This window comes from Denticeps clupeoides, chromosome 4 (genome assembly GCF_900700375.1).
Source record: "Denticeps clupeoides chromosome 4, fDenClu1.1, whole genome shotgun sequence".
NCBI lineage: Eukaryota > Metazoa > Chordata > Actinopteri > Clupeiformes > Denticipitidae > Denticeps > Denticeps clupeoides.
Genome location: NC_041710.1, coordinates 16,900,025 through 16,919,228, shown reverse-complemented (window position 1 = coordinate 16,919,228; position 19,204 = coordinate 16,900,025). Strand labels below are relative to the sequence as shown.

General features: G+C 42.5%; 5 protein-coding genes across 5 annotated transcripts; 3 read left to right on the top strand and 2 right to left on the bottom strand.

The window, feature by feature from the left end:
- Nucleotides 1–6: 6 nt before the first annotated feature.
- Nucleotides 7–3,543, bottom strand: LOC114788790 (stress-associated endoplasmic reticulum protein 1-like). Its single transcript, XM_028977691.1, has 3 exons — nucleotides 3,294–3,543; nucleotides 2,781–2,856; nucleotides 7–689 (listed from the first exon to the last, which is right to left on the bottom strand). Exons 1-3 carry the CDS (start codon nucleotides 3,375–3,377, stop codon nucleotides 649–651), a joined length of 201 nt encoding a protein of 66 aa, XP_028833524.1. The 5' UTR covers nucleotides 3,378–3,543; the 3' UTR covers nucleotides 7–648.
- Nucleotides 3,544–3,683: 140 nt separating this feature from the next.
- selenot1a (selenoprotein T, 1a) lies at nucleotides 3,684–6,658 on the top strand. Its single transcript, XM_028977683.1, has 7 exons — nucleotides 3,684–3,807; nucleotides 3,900–4,169; nucleotides 4,500–4,610; nucleotides 4,710–4,836; nucleotides 5,573–5,660; nucleotides 5,747–5,910; nucleotides 6,062–6,658. Exons 2-6 carry the CDS (start codon nucleotides 4,033–4,035, stop codon nucleotides 5,869–5,871), a joined length of 588 nt encoding a protein of 195 aa, XP_028833516.1. The 5' UTR covers nucleotides 3,684–3,807; nucleotides 3,900–4,032; the 3' UTR covers nucleotides 5,872–5,910; nucleotides 6,062–6,658.
- On the bottom strand, nucleotides 6,659–9,544 carry LOC114788776 (glutamate-rich protein 6). The gene is made up of 8 exons (XM_028977666.1): nucleotides 9,539–9,544; nucleotides 9,301–9,411; nucleotides 9,101–9,193; nucleotides 8,843–9,018; nucleotides 8,686–8,747; nucleotides 8,415–8,578; nucleotides 8,057–8,292; nucleotides 6,659–7,746 (listed from the first exon to the last, which is right to left on the bottom strand). Exons 2-8 carry the CDS (start codon nucleotides 9,370–9,372, stop codon nucleotides 7,314–7,316), a joined length of 1,236 nt encoding a protein of 411 aa, XP_028833499.1. The 5' UTR covers nucleotides 9,373–9,411; nucleotides 9,539–9,544; the 3' UTR covers nucleotides 6,659–7,313.
- A 759-nt stretch (nucleotides 9,545–10,303) lies between these two features.
- LOC114787830 (uncharacterized) lies at nucleotides 10,304–13,300 on the top strand. The gene is made up of 3 exons (XM_028975721.1): nucleotides 10,304–10,710; nucleotides 12,509–12,627; nucleotides 13,019–13,300. Exons 1-3 carry the CDS (start codon nucleotides 10,305–10,307, stop codon nucleotides 13,298–13,300), a joined length of 807 nt encoding a protein of 268 aa, XP_028831554.1. The 5' UTR covers nucleotide 10,304.
- A 425-nt stretch (nucleotides 13,301–13,725) lies between these two features.
- On the top strand, nucleotides 13,726–18,749 carry LOC114788784 (schwannomin-interacting protein 1-like). The gene is made up of 7 exons (XM_028977680.1): nucleotides 13,726–13,872; nucleotides 15,108–15,217; nucleotides 16,044–16,161; nucleotides 16,253–16,456; nucleotides 17,762–17,885; nucleotides 18,028–18,121; nucleotides 18,217–18,749. The coding sequence occupies exons 1-7, from the start codon at nucleotides 13,843–13,845 to the stop codon at nucleotides 18,266–18,268; spliced, it is 732 nt and encodes a 243-aa protein (XP_028833513.1). The 5' UTR covers nucleotides 13,726–13,842; the 3' UTR covers nucleotides 18,269–18,749.
- The last annotated feature ends 455 nt before the right edge of the window (nucleotides 18,750–19,204 follow it).

Here is a 19,204-nt window from a genome sequence, read left to right as displayed (position 1 = left end):
TACTTCTTACTGAATGTGTTTTACTCGTTCAGAGCACAAGAGGGCAAGAATCATCCACATTCACCATCCATGTCCTTAGGTTGGTCACGACACAATTACAACCTTCAACTTCAAAATCCACGTGCTTGAGGCAGAAAGATCTAACTACAGGCATCAGCAGTACAAATGCTGTACTGTTTATTTGTTAAATCTATAAAAATTGTACATAATTACATCACTTTAAAATGAAAATGTATCCACATAATGTATACACACACTTATACCCCCTGCTGCAAGTATACAATACATTGGAGACTCTTGGCATTGTTATTAGATATTAAAATGTTCAACCATTTGTTTGGTCATCTCAAACCTTGTTCACAGGAAATCAAAAGTGTCAGATATTACAAGATGGACGGAAGTCAGCAGATATCACCAACAAGCATCAGACACCCTTGATTGGAATGCAGTTTAATGGCCTTTTAGACAGATTATTGTTAGCATTTAAGGCACATGAAAGGAATGATCCACTGGCTACAGATAAAAAATATCTCAGCTAAAGCCACAAAAAGTGCAAGCTGTGGCCCCCCTCAACATGTTTCTCTGAACCAATGGAATGGATTGGTCAGGAATGTTGGATGGAATTAGGCAAATTATGAGGTCTTCATTTCACATTCCCATGCGGATGCTCTGGATGATCTGAAATATTGCTGTGTAGAGAAGAAACAAAAGAAGAATGTTGTGAGCAACTGTGGCATTTTTTCCTTGTTACCTTCCTTTGATCCACGCATTTTTCTGCGTGGGACACCAAAATGTTTCCCCTATAAAACACTATAAAAAACTATAGCCAACCTACCCAATAAAATCGAGGTAATAATTTGCACACATTTTGTTTAGCTAATTTATATGCCATATTTTTTGTAAATAGTATCTTACATTTAAAGTTAAGAAATTCCAAGCAAATAAAATCTAACATCTGCAAATTAAATAAACAAATTATGTAAAATAAATCTAACACTTTTCAGTAGATTACAAAACTAATAAACCATTTTGTAGTATTTTGTACACATTTGTTATACCTACTTAGTAACATTCACTAATAACTAAATTTATTAGCCCCCACCAACTGAGGAAGTTTTAGATTTACCCCAAAACATATTTTCAAATGCTGCTAATTTGAATAAAATAATAAATAAAATAATCAAATACACAAATACGCAATTTAGGCAGGCAATGCATATTTCAGCTAGAGCCATATAATAGTGGGACAGACAGGGGTACTCAAAATTATCACAGCAATCCCTGCACTGGGCCAGTCTAGCGGGTAAGGAAACGCACACACTGCTCCCTGGGCGCCTTACATGGCTGCCCACTGCTCGTTTCACAATTACAATCGCTTCACTTTCCTAAATGAACTAGAACACGGTCACCAACCATTCAACCACACTAGCAAGAAACCTTGCTCGAGTCATCTACATTTACATTTACAGCATTTATCCACTCCCCTTCTCCAGATCAGTTATGAACGCTACTGTCCCCAAAACATGAACACTGACACACAACGCATAAACTGTGCCTGCATATCCCCAGTAAAAGTGCAAGTGCTTAAAGGGCTTGAACTTGATTTTCATCTTGGCCTGATGATCTGTTTGCTGCTGCCTGTTTCTGAAGGGCAGTGGGGAGAGGGGAGACTGGGCCAGTACATTTGTTGCTGCATGTAATGTGTTTTATAGATGCATCATGCTTTTTCAGCATTTAATTTCTATCATAAATGAGCGGTCAAATAGCGCTAAAATGAATGCTGAGGTGTCTGAATGCTGGACGTCAGAGGTGTGGGGAAAACATGAAAAGCAATGTTAAAAAAATAACAAGTGTGCCACCACAATAATGTCAGGTTCAGGCTTTTGAAAACTTCTAACTTTTAAGGCCCGATAAAAGCTCTAATCAGTGGCTAATTTAACTCCTCCCTATCTGACTGATCCAGGCTACTCACCTCTCTGACTACAGCTCGCATACTTTCAAATGTACAGAAATATCTGAATAATGACCAATCATAGGCAACCCTGTACAATCTCTGATTGGTTTACAATACAGCATGGACCTAATATGCGTCCGTTGCTCGAACCACAGGGAGTTTAGAGATTTTATTTCCTCCAAATGCCTGGTTGCACCAGTGTAAACTCGGACTTATTTTACTTGCACTGTTGAGAAATTGGTCGCACTCTAAAAGTGTCGTCATTACATAGCTTGATACGTTTACAGAATTTATCAGACAGCCTTATCCAAAGTGACTTACAATCAGTAGTTACAAGGACAGCCCCCCCCCCCCCGGAGACACCCAGGGTTACGTGTCTTGCTCAGGGACACAATGGTAGTAAGTGGGATTTGAACCTGGGTCTTCTGGTTCATAGGCGAGTGTGTTTACCACTAGGCTACTACCACCCGTAATGAATTACATAAGAAAACTAGTGACAATACAGGTAGTAAATAAAGTAAGAGTAGCCTCTATAGCCACCAAAACAGGACCCGAGAGTTTTAACACCTGCAGTGACACACATGCCAGCACGGGCACATGGTATCAGACTGGCCTTGCCACTGTACACACACTACAGTTCTATCACGTCCTTCACCTTTACAGGCAACTGAAACACACTGTTTGCCTTTTGGGCTCTATATATATGTGTGTGTGTGTGTGTGTGTGTGTAAGGCAGATATGTCACCACTTTTGTGTATGACCTGACCAAAACTTCAGTGTCATTCGGTGCCGGTCCGGAGCGGTCCGGACATCAGAAAATACGCACCTGATCCACAGACAACAAAGATGAAGAGAGCCAGGAGCCATGGTCCCACAGCAACTTTATCATCAGAAGTGGTCCTCTGTGCCAAACACAAACGCTACATTATCCTACATTGTTCGTAACACATTGCAAGCACAAACGACCAAAAAAATGGCGAATACATTAAACAGGTGTGATTGCAATCCATTACTTTACTACAGTACATCAAATAAAAATATCAATGTAATAGATTAATTGATCTACGTGCTGACAACGCAGCGTGCAGTGGGATTGTGGATGCGCACCAAAACATCCGGGTGAAAGTGACTTGGTGTGTCGTGGTGAAAAGCTGCAGCACAGCACACGGCGCACACAACAAAAATGCCTCCATCACCTCGGTGGGCGGTGGGCAGCGTATCACCTTGGCGGTTCGGGACTTGAACCCGCGACCTCACCCGCTAGGACACCACTTCTCCTGGCGTACACAGGTGTTACTTCGACCGAGTGCGAGTAAAACCATGAGAGGTGTGATCTTACCGCCGACTTGGAAACGTTGCCCCTCTGAGTGATGTTCTTGCTGTGCTTTTCATTCGCCATGCGAATCCTCTGCTTCGCGACCATTTTAAAACGCCGGTCTGTCGTCGCTTCGCCGAGAACGTTTAACCAGAGAGACACGGTGATTTAAAAAAAAAAATAAGGCTCTCGAGATTAAAGGCGTCCGAGAAATTGTCCTGCAGGTCCGACAACCACAAAAAAAAGCGAGAAAGAGGGGCGGCGCACGACGGGCCACGCAGGCGTACTCAAAAACAAGCCCCGCCCACACACGGGTCCGGGAGCCAATGGGCTTGGCTCTAACTAGATCAGGGACGCCAATCAAAACGACTTCTTCCGATTCTGTCAGTGGAATTCGAGACAAGGATAATCCCTTTAATAGGTTCCCGGTTTTCCTAAATAGATTTCATTAAAGAAATCTACATTCGTTCCTCATCTAAAAATCTACTCGGATTTGTGTTTTTATTGTTTTATGTATTTGAATTGAGATCATTATTAGGTAACTATAATCAGCATGTGATCGGGCGTTTTGGTTTAATTCTTCTAACATTCTTGTATCCACTGCAATTATATATTTTTACATTGTTCTAGATTTCGGCGACTTGAAAAAAGAAAAAAAAAACTTTTCCCAGAAGGCAAAGAGGCAGGCAGATCCCCCACCCCCAATGGGTACTACCAGCTGCACTTCCGGTCTCATGCAGGCTTGTCAGTGTGGCTCGGCATCATGAGGGCGCGGTGGCTGCCGCTCTCGACGCTCCTGTTGTGGGCATTTTCCCTCTACTGCGCGTCCGCAGACAGCAGTGGCGTGAAGAAGATGAAGATGCAGTTCGCGACCGGACCGCTCCTCAAATTCCAGATATGGTGAGTGGCGGCGTTTCGTAACCTTCTTCCGACGGCGAGCTCCGAGGCTAACTCGTTAGCCCGGTTCACCGGTCGTTCATTTGTGTTTGACAGGCCTCGTTCGTTAAATCCTGTCTTACTCCGCATTAAAAAAAAAATTTAATCACGTTATGAAATACAGCCATGTTACTTTTCGAGTTTTCACGTCCCTGTCATTGTTGAAAGGTTGAGGTGTGTACTTTGTCTAGGTACTTTGCATGGAGGTTGTCCTAGTGAATTATGATGTAATGTCATAAACAGTATCACCTGCTGCCTTTTGTTTCAATGTAAATTCTTTTTGCATTTGGACAGTGTTTCCTGAGGGTACAAGCGGGTGTTTGAGGAGTACACGCAGGCTTTATACCAGCGGTACCCAGACATCCGCATAGAAGGGGAGAATTACCTTCCTCTACCCATTTACAGGTGAGTGGACCATTTTTGACCCTTGAAGTCAAAAGAACATTTACTAATCATTAGTCTTATTCATACAAATCAATATTGACTTCCATTTTCTGTCTGCAGACACATTGCTTCCTTCCTTTCCATGTTCAAGCTGGCAGTGATCGGACTGATCATTGTTGGCAAAGACCCATTTGCTCTCTTTGGTGTGCAAGCTCCAGGCCTTTGGGTTTGGGGTCAGGAAAATAAGGTTTGTATTTTGTATTGTGATTCACTGCAGCAAAACACACAGTGCACACAAGGAAATGTCCTTTGAATGTCCTTTAAGGCAGAAATATACTTACTGTTAACTACGTACGTACAGCCACAGTCCGTATCCTGCATTCTTTGCATCGTTTTTTGTGCACATACTCAAATATTTGCAGAACGTATACAGAGATGCAATACCTGCGTAAGTTTATGGCGGCAGTGTTGTGAAATATGTACTCGACAGATGGCCATTAAAATTCAGGTATTCATTCATTTGGTTTGTGGCCTGGACACTGACCCCTGGTGGTAAGGAGTACACACTACAGACTTTGTATAGCAGCACAAATGTTAACACATACGTAGCTCACAGCAAGTTATAGTTCTGGCTTTAGTGAGCAATGGGCAGCCATTAAAGGCGACTGCGTGTGGGCACGGTATCTTGATTAGTGGCACCTTGGTGGTTCGGGAACCTGCAACCCTTCACGTATGAGTCTGCTTTACCCTCTAGGCCACCATTGTGATCATACTTTTGCACTAGTATGCTTTGTCACTGTGCATTGAATTTGATTAATTAAGTCTGTGTAAATTAAATCATGTGCAAAAAAACAGCGCCAAAACATCTGAGGGAGCATTTTACAAGGAGAAATCAGCAATATCAGCAGACAAGTTTCATGGTTTCCTAATAGAATGCTCTTATACTTGATGTGGATGTTTTCACAATCTTTTTGTTTTGTCAGATCTATGCCTGCATGATGGTTTTTTTCTTCAGCAACATGATTGAAAATCAGTGCATGTCTACAGGTGCTTTTGAAATCACACTGAATGGTAAGATTTACTGGCTCTTATGTCTATTATAATAAACTGGACAGATATTTGCAGTTCTGAGTCAGTCATGTTGACCCTGTTTTTAGATGTGCCCGTATGGTCCAAACTGGAATCTGGCCACCTGCCCTCAATGCAGCAACTGGTGCAGATCTTGGAGAATGAAATGAAGATGAACGTACACATGGACACAATTCCACATCATCGTTCCTAACCTGCCCTCTCAAACCGATGGAGCCTGTGACCCTGCCACGTATGCAGTCTTCTATTTGATTTTTCACTCAGACCCCATGGACAAAACAGTTGTGAAATATAATTCCATAAAATGTATTAAGTGTTTAACTTGGATATACATTCTATTAACACATTGTTTTTACTGTGTGCTCAAATTTCACATGTTGCAGGTGTTTGGGAGTATTTCTCTTATGGCTGGGAGGCCATTTTTATGAAGGTTTGCGCTGAAGGCAGGACGACTGCTAGCGTAGGCCGGATGTCTTGATTGGTCCTCACCATGCCTGTGGAGACATTCCTCCTGAAGACAGTGACCTGGGATCCCTGGAAGTTCTTAGCCAGCCTTTTACTATTGCAGATCATTTTCCTTGTGCAATAGCACAGTAATTCTAACATCAATACATATGATTGGATGGACCCAAGAGTTTTGTACCTTTTCTAACATCTTTTCCTGTACATCCGGTACTATCGCTCTGATCATGTTGAAAGTTATCTTTTACTATGAAATGTAATTTATCATTATCATTGTAATTTCTAAGGTCTTTAATACAGGGGTCATAGATGTTCCTTTGTTTTAATCCCTACAAATGGTTAGAATATATGTATTATTAAATGGCTAATTTATTTGTTTGATTACTATTAAAAAAAAACTACAATTTAGTTTACTTGCTTTGCATTTAAATTTCTGAGCCATTTATAATTTTTTTTTGTCTGTATAGCCATGAGGTAGGAGGATAAGTTTAATAAAATAGATTCTAACTGAAACAACATTTCTGTGGCAGTAGTTTTATTTTAGATAATTTTTCCTTGAGCAGTAATAGTAGTATTGTTCATAATTACAATTTTTTGTAAAGCTTGGTAGCAAATTAAGTTTTTAAAAGTGAAACCAAACAATGAGCAGGGAACAAGACTCACGGTACTTGGTTTTATATTTTTCTCTCACCCAAAGCCTGCAGGAATGTCTCTTGTATTCTAGTTTTGTCTGGGGTATACAAGTTAAAGTATCTTATGTCTGAACGGATTAGGATGGACCTCTTAGTCCATGTGGCACGGCCATATGGTACTGCTAATCTGCCAGAGTAATTGCGTTGAACAGCAGGTATTAATAAGATTTGAAATTTGAAAGTCATGTCCCGGGATTATTGTAGTGTGTCTGTGCCACTAAATAAGTGCAATTTTTGTCATTTCATCCAAAATTTCAATAGAGGCACAATTATGACATGTGTGTGTTTTTTTTTTTTTAAATCTCAACACTTCCATACCTCACGATCTCATTTGTCTAATTGATAGAGCTTTTTTTTTTTTTTTTTTTAAATCATTCAATCATGTCAGCAGTACCAGGTATCGCTATGAAGAGCGAGCTTCCAAGCAACCCTGGAGACATATCTGGTTGTTATGCCACATTCAGGCATTGCTAGTTCATGGCTAAGGCACAGGAGCTTTCATGCCAGGATACAGAGGAAATGGTTTGCATCCTCTGCCCTTTGAACCAGATTGGGAACTGCAACAATTCTGCAGGCGCAATAGAGCACGTCGAGCCCCTACAGAGGCAGATAAAAGAACTAGCTCCTCATTGGACATCAGATCTGCAGAGAGAGGGGTTTTCTGTCCCTTTGGCTGTGCAGAATTAGTTCCCTGTAGACTTGTGCCCACACTAAACTTGGCCTGCTGGCCAAAGGCAAGGAAAGACACAAAGACCTCCTGGCGACCCAGCACTCGCACACCAACATTGTTGTTGAGAGACAGAAACACAGGCTTGAGGGGAGTGGGGGTCTGGAGGTGATCGCTCCAGAACCACCTCCTGATCCTGCTTCCATCCTCATCCAGACACTGTCCACCCCATACGTTCAGACCTAACCTGTGAACAAAGAACAGCGTGAGTCTAGTTCATCGGCTGAAAAATTCAATTTTCATTTCCACTACATTTTCCAAACGTGCTTAAAAGATACAAGAAAGTAATCTTCACGAGGAGAAAATTCAATTTTTGTTCGTGTAATTATTGGTAGCTTTGACTTTACACTATCAAATAATGCAAAGACAATGACCTGTCATTATTATATGACTGCAGTAATTTGAATGGAGAACACATGTTTCTGCTTTATTGAACATGTGTAATAAGTCCTCCAAACACAGGCACTCTCATGACTGGCCATATGCCTGAAACTCACCATATACTGCCATCCTTGTGGTAACATGTTGCCCCCCCACTGGACTGGAATGCTGCTCTGATTGGAGGCTCAACCGCCTGATCGTCCTGCACAATGCAAATCCTCTCTTTCCCACTGATGACGATAACCACAGCTAGATGCCCTGAAGGATACAGAACTTGACCAGAACCATCTGGGAAAATGGTCAGAAATTTCTTTCCATCTGAGTAGTATTTCTCAATTAAACTCACAGCTTCCTGAAATGACAAGAATCTAATTTCAAACATTTAATCTTTTTTTTTTTGTTTGTTTGTTTACAGTCAGGATGTGGAAATCTTCAAATATCAGCTGCCAACGTTTGACACATTTTTGGTTTTACCTTATGGTTACAAAATCCAAACCCAAATGTGCTTGGCCCAACAAGAACCTCATCTTTCTTGTTGCAAGGGTCCGTTAAACCTGAGCACTCTCTATCGCCACAGTCCCTCTCTGTAGGTGCAGTTTTGGAGAGCTGGAACCGGATGGTGTTTGATCTGGTTGGATCTGGTTAGAAAGTGAGACCAGGCCCTGTCAATTACCCTAAACATCACAATCAACGCTGGGTGTGGTAGTGTACTTTTTACCAGTCATCCTGAGTTGTGTGTACTAACATATGCTCGCAGAAAACAGGGACGCATCGGAGCCCTTTGTGTCCGTCTCTTTCTGCTGCCACCTTTAAAATACAGAGTAACCGTGTTTGAAAGTAGCAGGGGTGTCGGGGGTCCTTCCCCTTACACCCCCCCCCCCCCCCCCCCACCCTGGTGTTACTTGTGTGCTTCCAGCTCTCTGGCTTTGGCGTTTGCGCTTTGCTCCTCCTCTGCGGTCAATGTGACACTACAAGTCTGGGTGCTGGGTTCAAGCTGTCTGGACAGTTTGTCCAGAACTAAACTCTCCTCCCGGGTTATAATCTTAAACAGCTCCTGGTATTCGCCGCAGCAGAATTCCTGTGAAAAGAAAGGAATTCCATGGGAACTACAAGCGCGCCTGAGGAAGGGCACATGTTCCCCTGTTCTGCGCTGCACCCACCTCACAGGTGTTTGTGTAGCCTGGGTGTAAAGGAGGCCTGGCTCTACCGCCACAGAATTCACACAGCACAGGGGAGTCAGTGGGAGGCGGAGTCTCACAGATTGACAAACGAGCCCATAAATTATGAAATTAAAATGTAGCATGTTACCCACAATAGCATCATTCAAAAGGTCCATGTAAGACGTGGAATCCACTGATACCTTCACTCCACAATTTCCATGATTGTGCATGTTCTCTTGTGATTCTCTCTTATATCTAAACACTCCTGCCATTCCATGCTTGTACTGGAAGAAATCGTCTTCAGGGCTCTGCTGCAAATGTCCAGCCCATTATACAGGGTACACTCAGATAATGATAATAGAATAAATACAGAACTAGATGGACATTGATGGACACACAGAAAAAACACACACAGGCCTTTATCAGACTGTGACCTACCTTCAGATTTTACTGAGTGATGAAAAGACAGAAACAACCATGACTTCAAACAATCATGACTACAACGTGAATCACATAGCAGCGCTTAAGACATTTTTGTATTTGGCTTATGAATGTTTGCACTACTTGCCTCACACGTTTTCTCTTTCTTCTCCAAATGTGCATGATCCACCTCGCACTGTCTGCAGGCCTCCATTTTTTTTTACCTCCAGGGACCCACTCACACCGACAGTAAACAAGCAGACAGCACTGTTGACGGTTGCCATGGAGACTGAAGGGTCGTCTGGGAGACAAGAGCCAGGAATGCTCCAGAATGGAGTACAAGATGATGTGTAACATGCCTCCTGCGCCATACAAAATAAAGATCGACCCAAACACACACTGCTCAGCACCCCCACACACACACACACAGACACACACACATTACACGTGGCAAATTATTCGGATCGAAACGTCATACTTGTTAAAAGTAACATTTAAGAAAAACAAGTTGAAATGAAATTAAGCTTGCTGTGGTTGTCTGGGGGGCATTTGTCTGTCTTCTTTGTGATTTGCATGTTTTGTTTGACGTTCTCTTGTTGCTCTTGCACTGCACGTGTCCCATGTTGGCACTTCGTGTAGCTGGTTTGTCGCACACATGCACTTACGTGTATTTAGCTGAAACGACACTGCATCTCAGCTTGAACTTGTCCTTGTACCCACGTGACACGGCGAACCGGGGTCATCTGCAGGTGAACGCCGCCTCGCTGCTTGCGGGCTGGGGAAGATGTGGCTGCAGCCTGTGTCGGTGGTGCGCCGCACGTCCGTGGCTCTTCGGCTTTGCGTGCCTTTGCTCCTCGTGGGTGCTGGGTGTTGGGACAGTAAAGCCGAGGGCAGGAGCGTGGGAAGCCCGTCGGGAAAACCTGCGACTGGTGACGGCGCTGCGGGGGCCTTTCGTGTCGGGCGGATTGATTTTGGCCCTAGATTACCTCGGGCGGAAGAAGACTCCTTTGGGGGTGATTACCAAGCGGACGCCCCGGCCGGCAGCGTTCTGGAGAGGGTGCTGGGCTCCGCGGGGACGGGTGGCGCGGAGGCCGCGTGGCTGCGCCTGAGACCCGCGCTGCAGTGCGGCCAGGGCCTGATGAAGCTCTCTGTAAGAGGGCCAGGGTCCTCACAGCTCCAGGTGGAAGCAGGTATGACGTGCTGGTGGTCACCTATTCTCCGAGGACATGAAAGAGTGTTCTACTGCCGAGGATCTAGCCACTGGCCAGGAGAAACAGTCACGGACCATATCCTTAGATCGCCTGTGGAAAAAGAATCAGATGCAGGTGTCATAGTAAAGGAAAACCTGAGCATGTACCAGGAAGCCTCCCGTGATACTTGTGAACATTTTGTAACTATTTTTGCGGATAAAGCAAAAAATATTACTCTTAATTAAACCCCCGTCTTACGACCCATTTGCTCCATTTGAGCCAGTTTTTCTGTCCACCATTGAGAAAGTGATTCCAAATATGAAATTATCACCTGGTTGTACTGATGTCGGCACCCCCCCGACTCATTAAAGCTACTTTTACGGATCTAGGTCCCTGCATTCCAACATTACTTAATAGTAGTCTTACCTCCGGCATTGAACTTCAAACAGGCTTTTTCTTATCAAGAAACCTCATCCAGACTCCTCCACTCCGAATAATTTTAGACCAATCTAAACTCCTTTTTATCTCGAGGTTCCTGGAAGAACTGGTCCTGTCCCTACCTTTCTGACAAGTTTTTCTGTAGGCATTGATGACTACATCCTCTCCTGTTCACTATGGGGTGCCCCAGGGTTCTGTACGTGGCCCTTTGCTGTTTTCTTTATACACACTCCCACTAGGAACTATCTTTAAAAAAATTTCATTCTATTTTTATGCCGATGATATGCAAATCTACCTACCCCTAAAACATACACCTACCAGCTTTTTAAAACAATTACTTGACTGCCTGGATGACATCAAGGCAGGGATTGCTTTGAATTTATTTTAATGAAACAAAAACAGAGGTTTTTACTGCCTCTTCCTTTTACCTCAGTTCCCTAGAATTGTACATTAAGGGCTCAGTATGGGTGTAATAATGGATGGGGATTTTAAAATGGACAAGCAGATAAATTCTGTAGTTAAGTCAAGTTTTTATCATCAAAGACTTTTAGCTAAAGTTAAGTCCTTCTTACATTTTTAATGATTTTTAGAAGGCCTTACATGCTTTTATTACATTGCAACTTGACCACTGCAATGCTCTCTATGTTGGTATCCCACAGTCACTGTTACCACGGCTGCAGCGTGCTTGCTGATGGGTTGTAAAAAGGGAGAACACATTACCTGCGTCACTGCACTGGTTCCTGTTCATTTTCAAATTCAATTCAAAATTTGAATTTTAAGCAGAAAGGTGACAGGGCCTTTGCAATTGCTGTTGCCGCTTGACATTAAATTTACCCCGACAACCTCTGCTTTTAAAATCTTAAAACTCATCTGTTCTCTTTAGCTTTCCCAGACTTTTAATGTTTTCCTTCAATGTGTTTTTATATTGTTCTCTTCAGCCCTCCCTAACCTTTACATTTTTAAGGTTTAATCCTATTATGCACTTTTATGTTATATTCCTCAACCCCCCCCCCCCCCCCCCCCCATTTATTTATTTATTCCCCTTCGTTGCATATATAACATCCATATATTTTACTGTATTCTTCTTCTGTATATCTGTATGTCCTTTTGTGCCTGTACAGCACTTTCTTGCAGTGCAACCACTGTTGAAGTGCTCTAGAGATGCATTTGACTTGACTGCAGAGACTTCATTTAAAGCAGGGTTCTGAGGTGTTACGTAAATCCATGCTGATCTATGTTGTATTTTTGTTTTCAATTGTAACCCTTTTCTGTTAATGTCAATTCGAAATAATGAATTCACGATAGAAAGGACACTTGTGGCCTATGACATATTTTGTTATTACTATTCTCCTCCTACCAGGAAACGCACATTCCCTACCTCTCACCCAACTGCCACCGTATTGCCGCTACTTGGTGTACAGGACTCCTTGGGGTCTGGTCTTCACCACACCTTATGATGGTTGTAATGTGGTGCGACAGGTATGACAATTATTAATTTACCTTCAATCACCCTGTTTTTTACTAAGTCATTGAATACTTTTGTTTTCAGAATAACAATTATGTCCTGGAGATGGTTTGGCAAGGCAGTCCAGTGATTCTATCTTGTCCTGTCGTTAGTACCCCACCTTCCCCTCAACCTTCAACTCCACTTCCAGGTCCAGCCCATGTTCAGCCTTGTGTGACATCAACACCTGAATCCACAATCCAAAACGAATCCGCACCGGATCCTTCACTTGAACTTTACCAACAGCAAATGTTGTTCTATTATTACTTCCCCCAACTCACACCTTACCCACTGAAGCCGACCGTACCCAGCACTACTCCTCAAACCACTACAGCATCCGCACCTACCACTTCTGCTGCGTCTCAGGTGGCACCCTGCGTGGCATCAACCTGCTCCCCAGAATACAAGGATGAGTTCATACCATACCACAAAGACCCCTTTGTTCCGGAATTGGTCCAGTTTGTAGATTTACCCGATGTTCCTCAGCAGTCCATATTGTCACCATTCTATCAGAAGCGCCTGTTTATTCCCTCCCATTCTCCTGATCGTCCGGAGAAGAGGGATCAGCCAACAGCTGTCAAATCCTCGTCACTTTCTCAACAGTCCTCTTTCTGGACTGTGATTGCTGGGTTTGACCGCAACAAATAACCCACTGCAAACGTTTCAATAGATGGCCCATTTCATTTGGATGCCATACATTATAGTCAAGTATTGCAGTTTATTTTAAATTGCATTTAGGGTTGTTTTTGAATGTCAAATTTCTTTAGTTTTTGGATTGTCTAAGGCCACTGATATAAAATAAAATGTTCTAGCACACCTCCATTACTGGTTTTCCGGTTCATGAAAAGATTTGGTTTAGATGCGTGTGCTTCATTACTCCCTGTAGGTATACAGTGCTGTAAGTGATGGGGAGCCTTTGCCATGATCTGCACAGTCATGAGCAGACGGCCTGCGTTGGTTTCGTCTCCATCAGAGTGCAGGATCTCTCCCTCAGAGTTCCTCCCTCCCTCCCTTCCTCCCTCTCTTCCCACCTCCTCTCTCGACCCTCCCTCCCCCACTCGTGCGTGCGTAGATGCAGTATATCGGCACGTCTCCAGGGTGTAGCTCAGGCACTGCAGTGGAGAAGGGCAGGGCTGCTGCTGCTGCTGCTGCTGCTGCTGCTTTCACTGTGTCGGAGGATGCGTTGAAGGATGGTTCATCAAGAGAAGTGTATTTACCAGGTAAGAGAATGTCACTACATGCTTTTTGTTAAATACAGTGGAAAAAATATTACACATAGCTTGATGGAATTTCCCAGTAAATTATTGGATTGATTTTTATAAATCAGTGTCTGTACCTGTATGTGTGGGCATCTGTGCTGAAGCTAGTTTGGGCATAATTTTTATTGCGGTGTGCGTGTATGAGTGTGCGGCTGCAGATTTTATGTTTTTTTATAATGAGGTGAGTGTGTGTTGCATAGATTGCTGACCCCCACCATTCCCTGAATTTAATCTAATGAGAGGTTTTTAACGTTAGCGCATGTGTGTGTGTGTGTGTGTGTGTGTGTGTGTGTCGTAACTGATGACGTTGCATCACAATCTGATCTAATGCTGCGTCACAGCATGAGTGGGTAAGCACAGAAAGACTTTACATTTATGGCATTTATCAGACGCCCTTATCCAGAGTGACTTACAATCAGTAGTTACAGGGACAGTCCCCCCCCTGGAGTAACTTAGGGTTAAGTGTCTTGCTCAGGGACACAATGGTAGTAAGTAAGTGGGTAGTTCAACCTGGGGCTTCTGTTTCATAGGCGAGTGTGTTACCGACTAGGCTACTACCACCGTACACCCTAATTTAAAGGTAAATTGCAACAGAAAGATGTCTAAAAGATGACTGTTATGGTGGAGATGTGAGATTCTGCCCAGAAGGCTGGTCTAAAATCAGCACCCAGAGGAAACTGGCAGCAGTGCATTCCACTACAGTTGATAAAAACAGCAGCTTCCCAGTGCATGCTTATTTCATGAAAAATACAACTGTATTAATACATTCCATAGGGCAGTAGAAACCACACCTTTTACAGCAAATGGGGCAAAAAATCTATAGGAAATACAGTGTGTACTGCTGCTCTTACTCAGTGAGAAACATCTAGAAAACCTTTACATTATTTTTCATGCTCATAAGTCCTGTCAAAACCTCAATAAATTAAAATGCATGTCACATAATATGCAGCACCATTGTTGTAGCTGAACATCTTGCTGCTTTGGAAGGGGTTAGATGCATGTGCTTTCTGTTCACATGCTAGATGCCTTTGTTAATCGTTCCACGCTGTATTGGGTATGATGTGTGCAGTTACAGCCACCATCCATGGTAAGAAACTACGTCATAAACTCAGATTCTGCTAGTATGAGCAGGACACATGAGGTGGATGTCGAGTGGTGGATGAGGGTGCTTGAACAGTTCTGTTCTGCTTCTACAGGCCCAGAGGAATGAGAGGGAGTCAATCAGGCAGAAGTTGGCTCTGGGCAGTTTCTATGATGAGGCGCCAGTGATCTGCACCGGCTCCAACAAAAGCAGCTTTTCTTCCCGGTGAGTGTCTGAAGTTGCGTTCTGTGTGTTGTCACTGAGCTCTCGCAGCAACATCAGACACAGATGGGAATATTTTTTCTGTCCACCAGGAGGCAGAAGGAACACCTCTAGTGAGAAGGTTATCTTCCTGTAAACGCTTCTTACGAACAGCTCAGTGTTGCAGTTTCATACATTCACAAGCTTTTTCTACTCACACGTACCAATACCAATGTTTATTGACCAATGAACACCTCTCTGGGAAAGCAAACCCCTAGAGGTGTGAGTGAGTAAGACCTTTTCCTGTAAAGACCTCTGTTGACACAGATATTTCTTTCAAAAATATCAAATATTGACAGCAGTCACTGCTGTGTTGTCTGCAGATTAAACTTTATTTTGTTCAGTCTAAACCATTATTGTTTACTTTAGTTTAATATCAATAATTTATTTTACATATCCAGAAAACACCTTGGGTGTCAAGCAAGACCAAGGATGGCTATGTATGCCCTCAAATCACTTATTACAGATGTAACATGACAACTTTTTTTCCTATGAGGTCACTAGTCACTTTGGGGCCTTTTTGGTCAGGTTTCTAAAAATAGTGTACTGATGTGATTTACAGAAGTTTTATTTTCACATGTTTTTTTTTTTTGTATGCAGAACATTTTCATTTAAAAAAAGTTTTAAGTCAAAGCAAAACACCCCGCGTCATCCTACGTTCCACATTTTCAGAAATTAATTTAAAGTCTACCAAGATGATCTAGAGTTTAACAGATAATATTTGTTGAAAGAAGCCTGTTCTTACATTAATTAGATTGGATTTACTCATTCATGCATTTTTTTTTGACAGGCTTCAGAATGGGGTGAACCTGCAAATGTGTTTTGTGAATGACAGCAGCAGTGATAAAGACAGTGATGCCGAGGACAGCAGAACAGAGACTAGTCTGGACACACCACTCTCACCCCTGGTACAGGATATCCCTACTGTGAACATTACAGTACAATACTTATGAAGCAGTTATAAGTTTAAAAGTGTGTTTGTGTCTTCATCCCCCCCAGAGCAAGCAGAGCTCCTCTCTGTCGGACCGGGACACAGGGGAGGAAGACTCCGACCCTCTGGAGGATTCTGAGTTCTGCAGGCTGCAGAGGAGATTACAGGAGGAGGCACGTGTGGCTCTGGCGCTGGCCCGACCCATGGCCCGCATGCAGGTGGAGGTGGAGCGACAGATCCAGCTGCACCGGAGGTCTCCTGTGGCTGAACTGGTGAGTATCAGTTCTTAGGCGTTTATGTAGCAGGGATAAGTCTTGGTACAGATAATTAACATAATGAATTCATGTATGAATGGTTTAGATTTCAGAAATTTTAAGGTCTAGGTATGGTGGTTCGATGTGTTTGATCAGTTTAAAGCTTTAAAGGGGAATTTCAAACTCATGGTGTGTTTCGACATCATATATTTTGTGTCATCTGCTTTTAACCAATCACCTTTGGTGAGCAGTGGGCAGCCATGACAGGTGCCCTGTTTGACCCTGGTTTTCTGGAAGTGTTTAAGGTCCCAAGTAACTACCGAGCAAAATATTTATTTATTTAAAAATTGTATTTTTTTTTTACATCTTATTCTTATGTCTCAGCATACTTGCTGTCTTACCTGCCCTTTTCTGATCAGTTCACATCTCAGGGACAGGGACTGTCACCTTGGAACAACTCATGTGACTTTGTGGTCGTCTAGCTTATAAGCGGTTGTGTTTCCCACTAGGATATGGTCAGATGAATGCAGTGTCTTCAGTGCTAATTTCAGTAGTGAAAGGACAACTGTGTCTCAGTCTGCACTAATTGCGTTTAATAATATAATTATTTTATATTATGTTGACATAAGTGGAAAGGTTACTCCCCTTTATTATGCTCCCAGAGAATTTTCCATTCAAATTTCTTGGTGATTGAATATGAAAAATGATAGATTTGTTTTTGTTTTTTTTCAGTCACACGAAATGTCTTTGTTGGAAAGAGACTTCAGATATAGTGCATAGATTATGTATATAGTATATAATATAGGGCAAAAAAATGTCAGAATAGATCAGACTTCCTGTAAGTGCGTCTGATTAACTGCTTTAATATGTCTAACGTGTTTTTTGAAATCAATGTGAAATTATTATTATAATTTTGTACAAATTGTCACACCATCCCAAACTGTATAGAATACTTCTACAGAATGTGAAAAGACAGAAGAAAAAAATAGTGTGGAACCCAGTTGTCAAAGAAATCCCCTCAGGCTCATCATATTCTGTGAAATGAAGAACTGATTTGATTTAATTATTAATAGGTAGTAGTAGGTATGTACTATGTTTTTGTGAAACACTGTTGATGTGCCCCGTCAACATAGCAGGTATTTAACCACAGTTGCCAGATTTACAGGATAAAATGGATGTTGGATTTGGCTTTTTTACAGTTGACAAGCAAAAATTTTGGTTTGAAGAACTATTGCCACTCATCAAAAATTATATTTACACTATATTGTGTGCATGTGAAAATGAAGGACAAGGAGCATCTGTATAGCTCTGTTTTTTGTGCAGCTGCACCATCTGCCCCACATCACCGAGAGCCTGATGAAGAGGAGTCTGAGGCCTGGAGACCTCAGAGAAATGAGCCTTGGACAGCTCCAGGTCATCACCAATGACCTGTACTCTCAGATCCAAAGTGAGTTTTCTGATCAGCACACATATGTGTATTGATCTCAGACTTGTTTTAACATTTTTTATTTTTGCTCAGAGACGTAAAAAGCTGAACATTGAAGAGTAAGATCACAAATGCAGAAGCTTGTAGTGTGGCTTCGTTTCAGATCTGAACGAGGAGCTGGTGCAGCTGCTGCTGATGAGAGACGAGCTGCACGTTGAGCAGGATGCCATGCTTGTAGACGTAGAGGACCTGACCAGGTCAGCAGGACCTCTTCCATCTGTGTCCACCCTGCTCGGTATTCTTAGAACATGGATGTGATCAGTCATGTCTTTTTATGTTTGTTTGATTACAGACATGCACAAAGTCATCACAAACACATGGCAGAGAAAGCACCCCCTAAATGAGAAGCCCAGCAGCTTACACATCACCCCTGACCCTGGAGTACTTGGACCACTGAGCTCACCGCAAATGTAATATGACTATATATATGTTGTGGAAGTCATAATTGGAAAAATTCTCAGATCACTTGTCTTACCGAACACCTTCAGCTGTAGCATGTCCAACCACATAGTAAATCCTATATGTAGTGCTTCACTGTCCAGCCATATGGTCATTATCTGGTGTGTAAAGGTGTGAATTTTTCTTAATAGATTCAACTCATAACTGCATTCTCACCCATGGCAGCCTGGATCCGGATTAGGATGTCCTGATAGTTCACGCCGGGTAGGACATTATATGAGCAGGACAGGAATTCAGATTATAAGGGTCTTTTAGTCAGTCAATAATGTAGCTGCATGAATCTTTCAAAGTAACAAACCAAAGCACAAGAAGAATTGAACTCAAACCGATTTTTAGTAGTCTGTAAAAAAATAATAAATAAATACAGTAGTCATTTACATTTATGGCATTTATGAGACGCCCTTATCCAGAGCGACTTACAATCAGTATTTATAGGGACAGTCCCCCCCCTGAAGCAATTTAGGGTTAAGTTTCTTGCTCAGGGACACAATGGCAGTAAGCGGGATTTGAACCCGGGTCTTCTGGTTCATAGGCGAGTGTGTTACCCACTAGGCTACTAACACCCTTAATAATGATGGTATTAAAAAAAAAAAAAAAAAAAAGAGCTCAGTGTCCTCCCTGACATGGACGATCTGATCACCCATTTCCAGATATGCACTTTTGTTACAGAACACATATGAAATGAATGTATAGGAGAATAATGAAATATATTTTCTGAGTTATTCCTTCGGTACCTTCTCCCCTTTTTCCCTGTAAATGTTGTTTTTCAGGAAACTATCCTTCGCTCCTGGTTTAAGGCCTGATTTTTAATGGGAAATCTT

Excerpts from the sequence above, each read along its gene's own strand:
- LOC114788790 (XM_028977691.1), bottom strand. The coding sequence starts at position 3,377 with ATGGTCGCGAAGCAGAGGATTCGCATGGCGAATGAAAAGCACAGCAAG. Across the intron at positions 2,857-3,293 it reads GCAACGTTTCCAAGTCGGCG|AGGACCACTTCTGATGATAA; the intron begins GTAAGATCACAC and ends TGTTTGGCACAG. Across the intron at positions 690-2,780 it reads CTTTGTTGTCTGTGGATCAG|CAATATTTCAGATCATCCAG; the intron begins GTGCGTATTTTC and ends TTCTCTACACAG.
- LOC114788776 (XM_028977666.1), bottom strand. The coding sequence starts at position 9,372 with ATGGCAGGAGTGTTTAGATATAAGAGAGAATCACAAGAGAACATGCAC. Across the intron at positions 8,293-8,414 it reads TTGGATTTTGTAACCATAAG|GAAGCTGTGAGTTTAATTGA; the intron begins GTAAAACCAAAA and ends TTGTCATTTCAG. Across the intron at positions 7,747-8,056 it reads CACAAGGATGGCAGTATATG|GTTAGGTCTGAACGTATGGG; the intron begins GTGAGTTTCAGG and ends CTTTGTTCACAG.
- LOC114787830 (XM_028975721.1), top strand. The coding sequence starts at position 10,305 with ATGTGGCTGCAGCCTGTGTCGGTGGTGCGCCGCACGTCCGTGGCTCTT. Across the intron at positions 10,711-12,508 it reads ACAGCTCCAGGTGGAAGCAG|GAAACGCACATTCCCTACCT; the intron begins GTATGACGTGCT and ends TCCTCCTACCAG. Across the intron at positions 12,628-13,018 it reads GTTGTAATGTGGTGCGACAG|GTGGCACCCTGCGTGGCATC; the intron begins GTATGACAATTA and ends GCTGCGTCTCAG.
- LOC114788784 (XM_028977680.1), top strand. The coding sequence starts at position 13,843 with ATGGTTCATCAAGAGAAGTGTATTTACCAG. Across the intron at positions 16,162-16,252 it reads ACACACCACTCTCACCCCTG|AGCAAGCAGAGCTCCTCTCT; the intron begins GTACAGGATATC and ends CATCCCCCCCAG. Across the intron at positions 17,886-18,027 it reads CCTGTACTCTCAGATCCAAA|ATCTGAACGAGGAGCTGGTG; the intron begins GTGAGTTTTCTG and ends GCTTCGTTTCAG.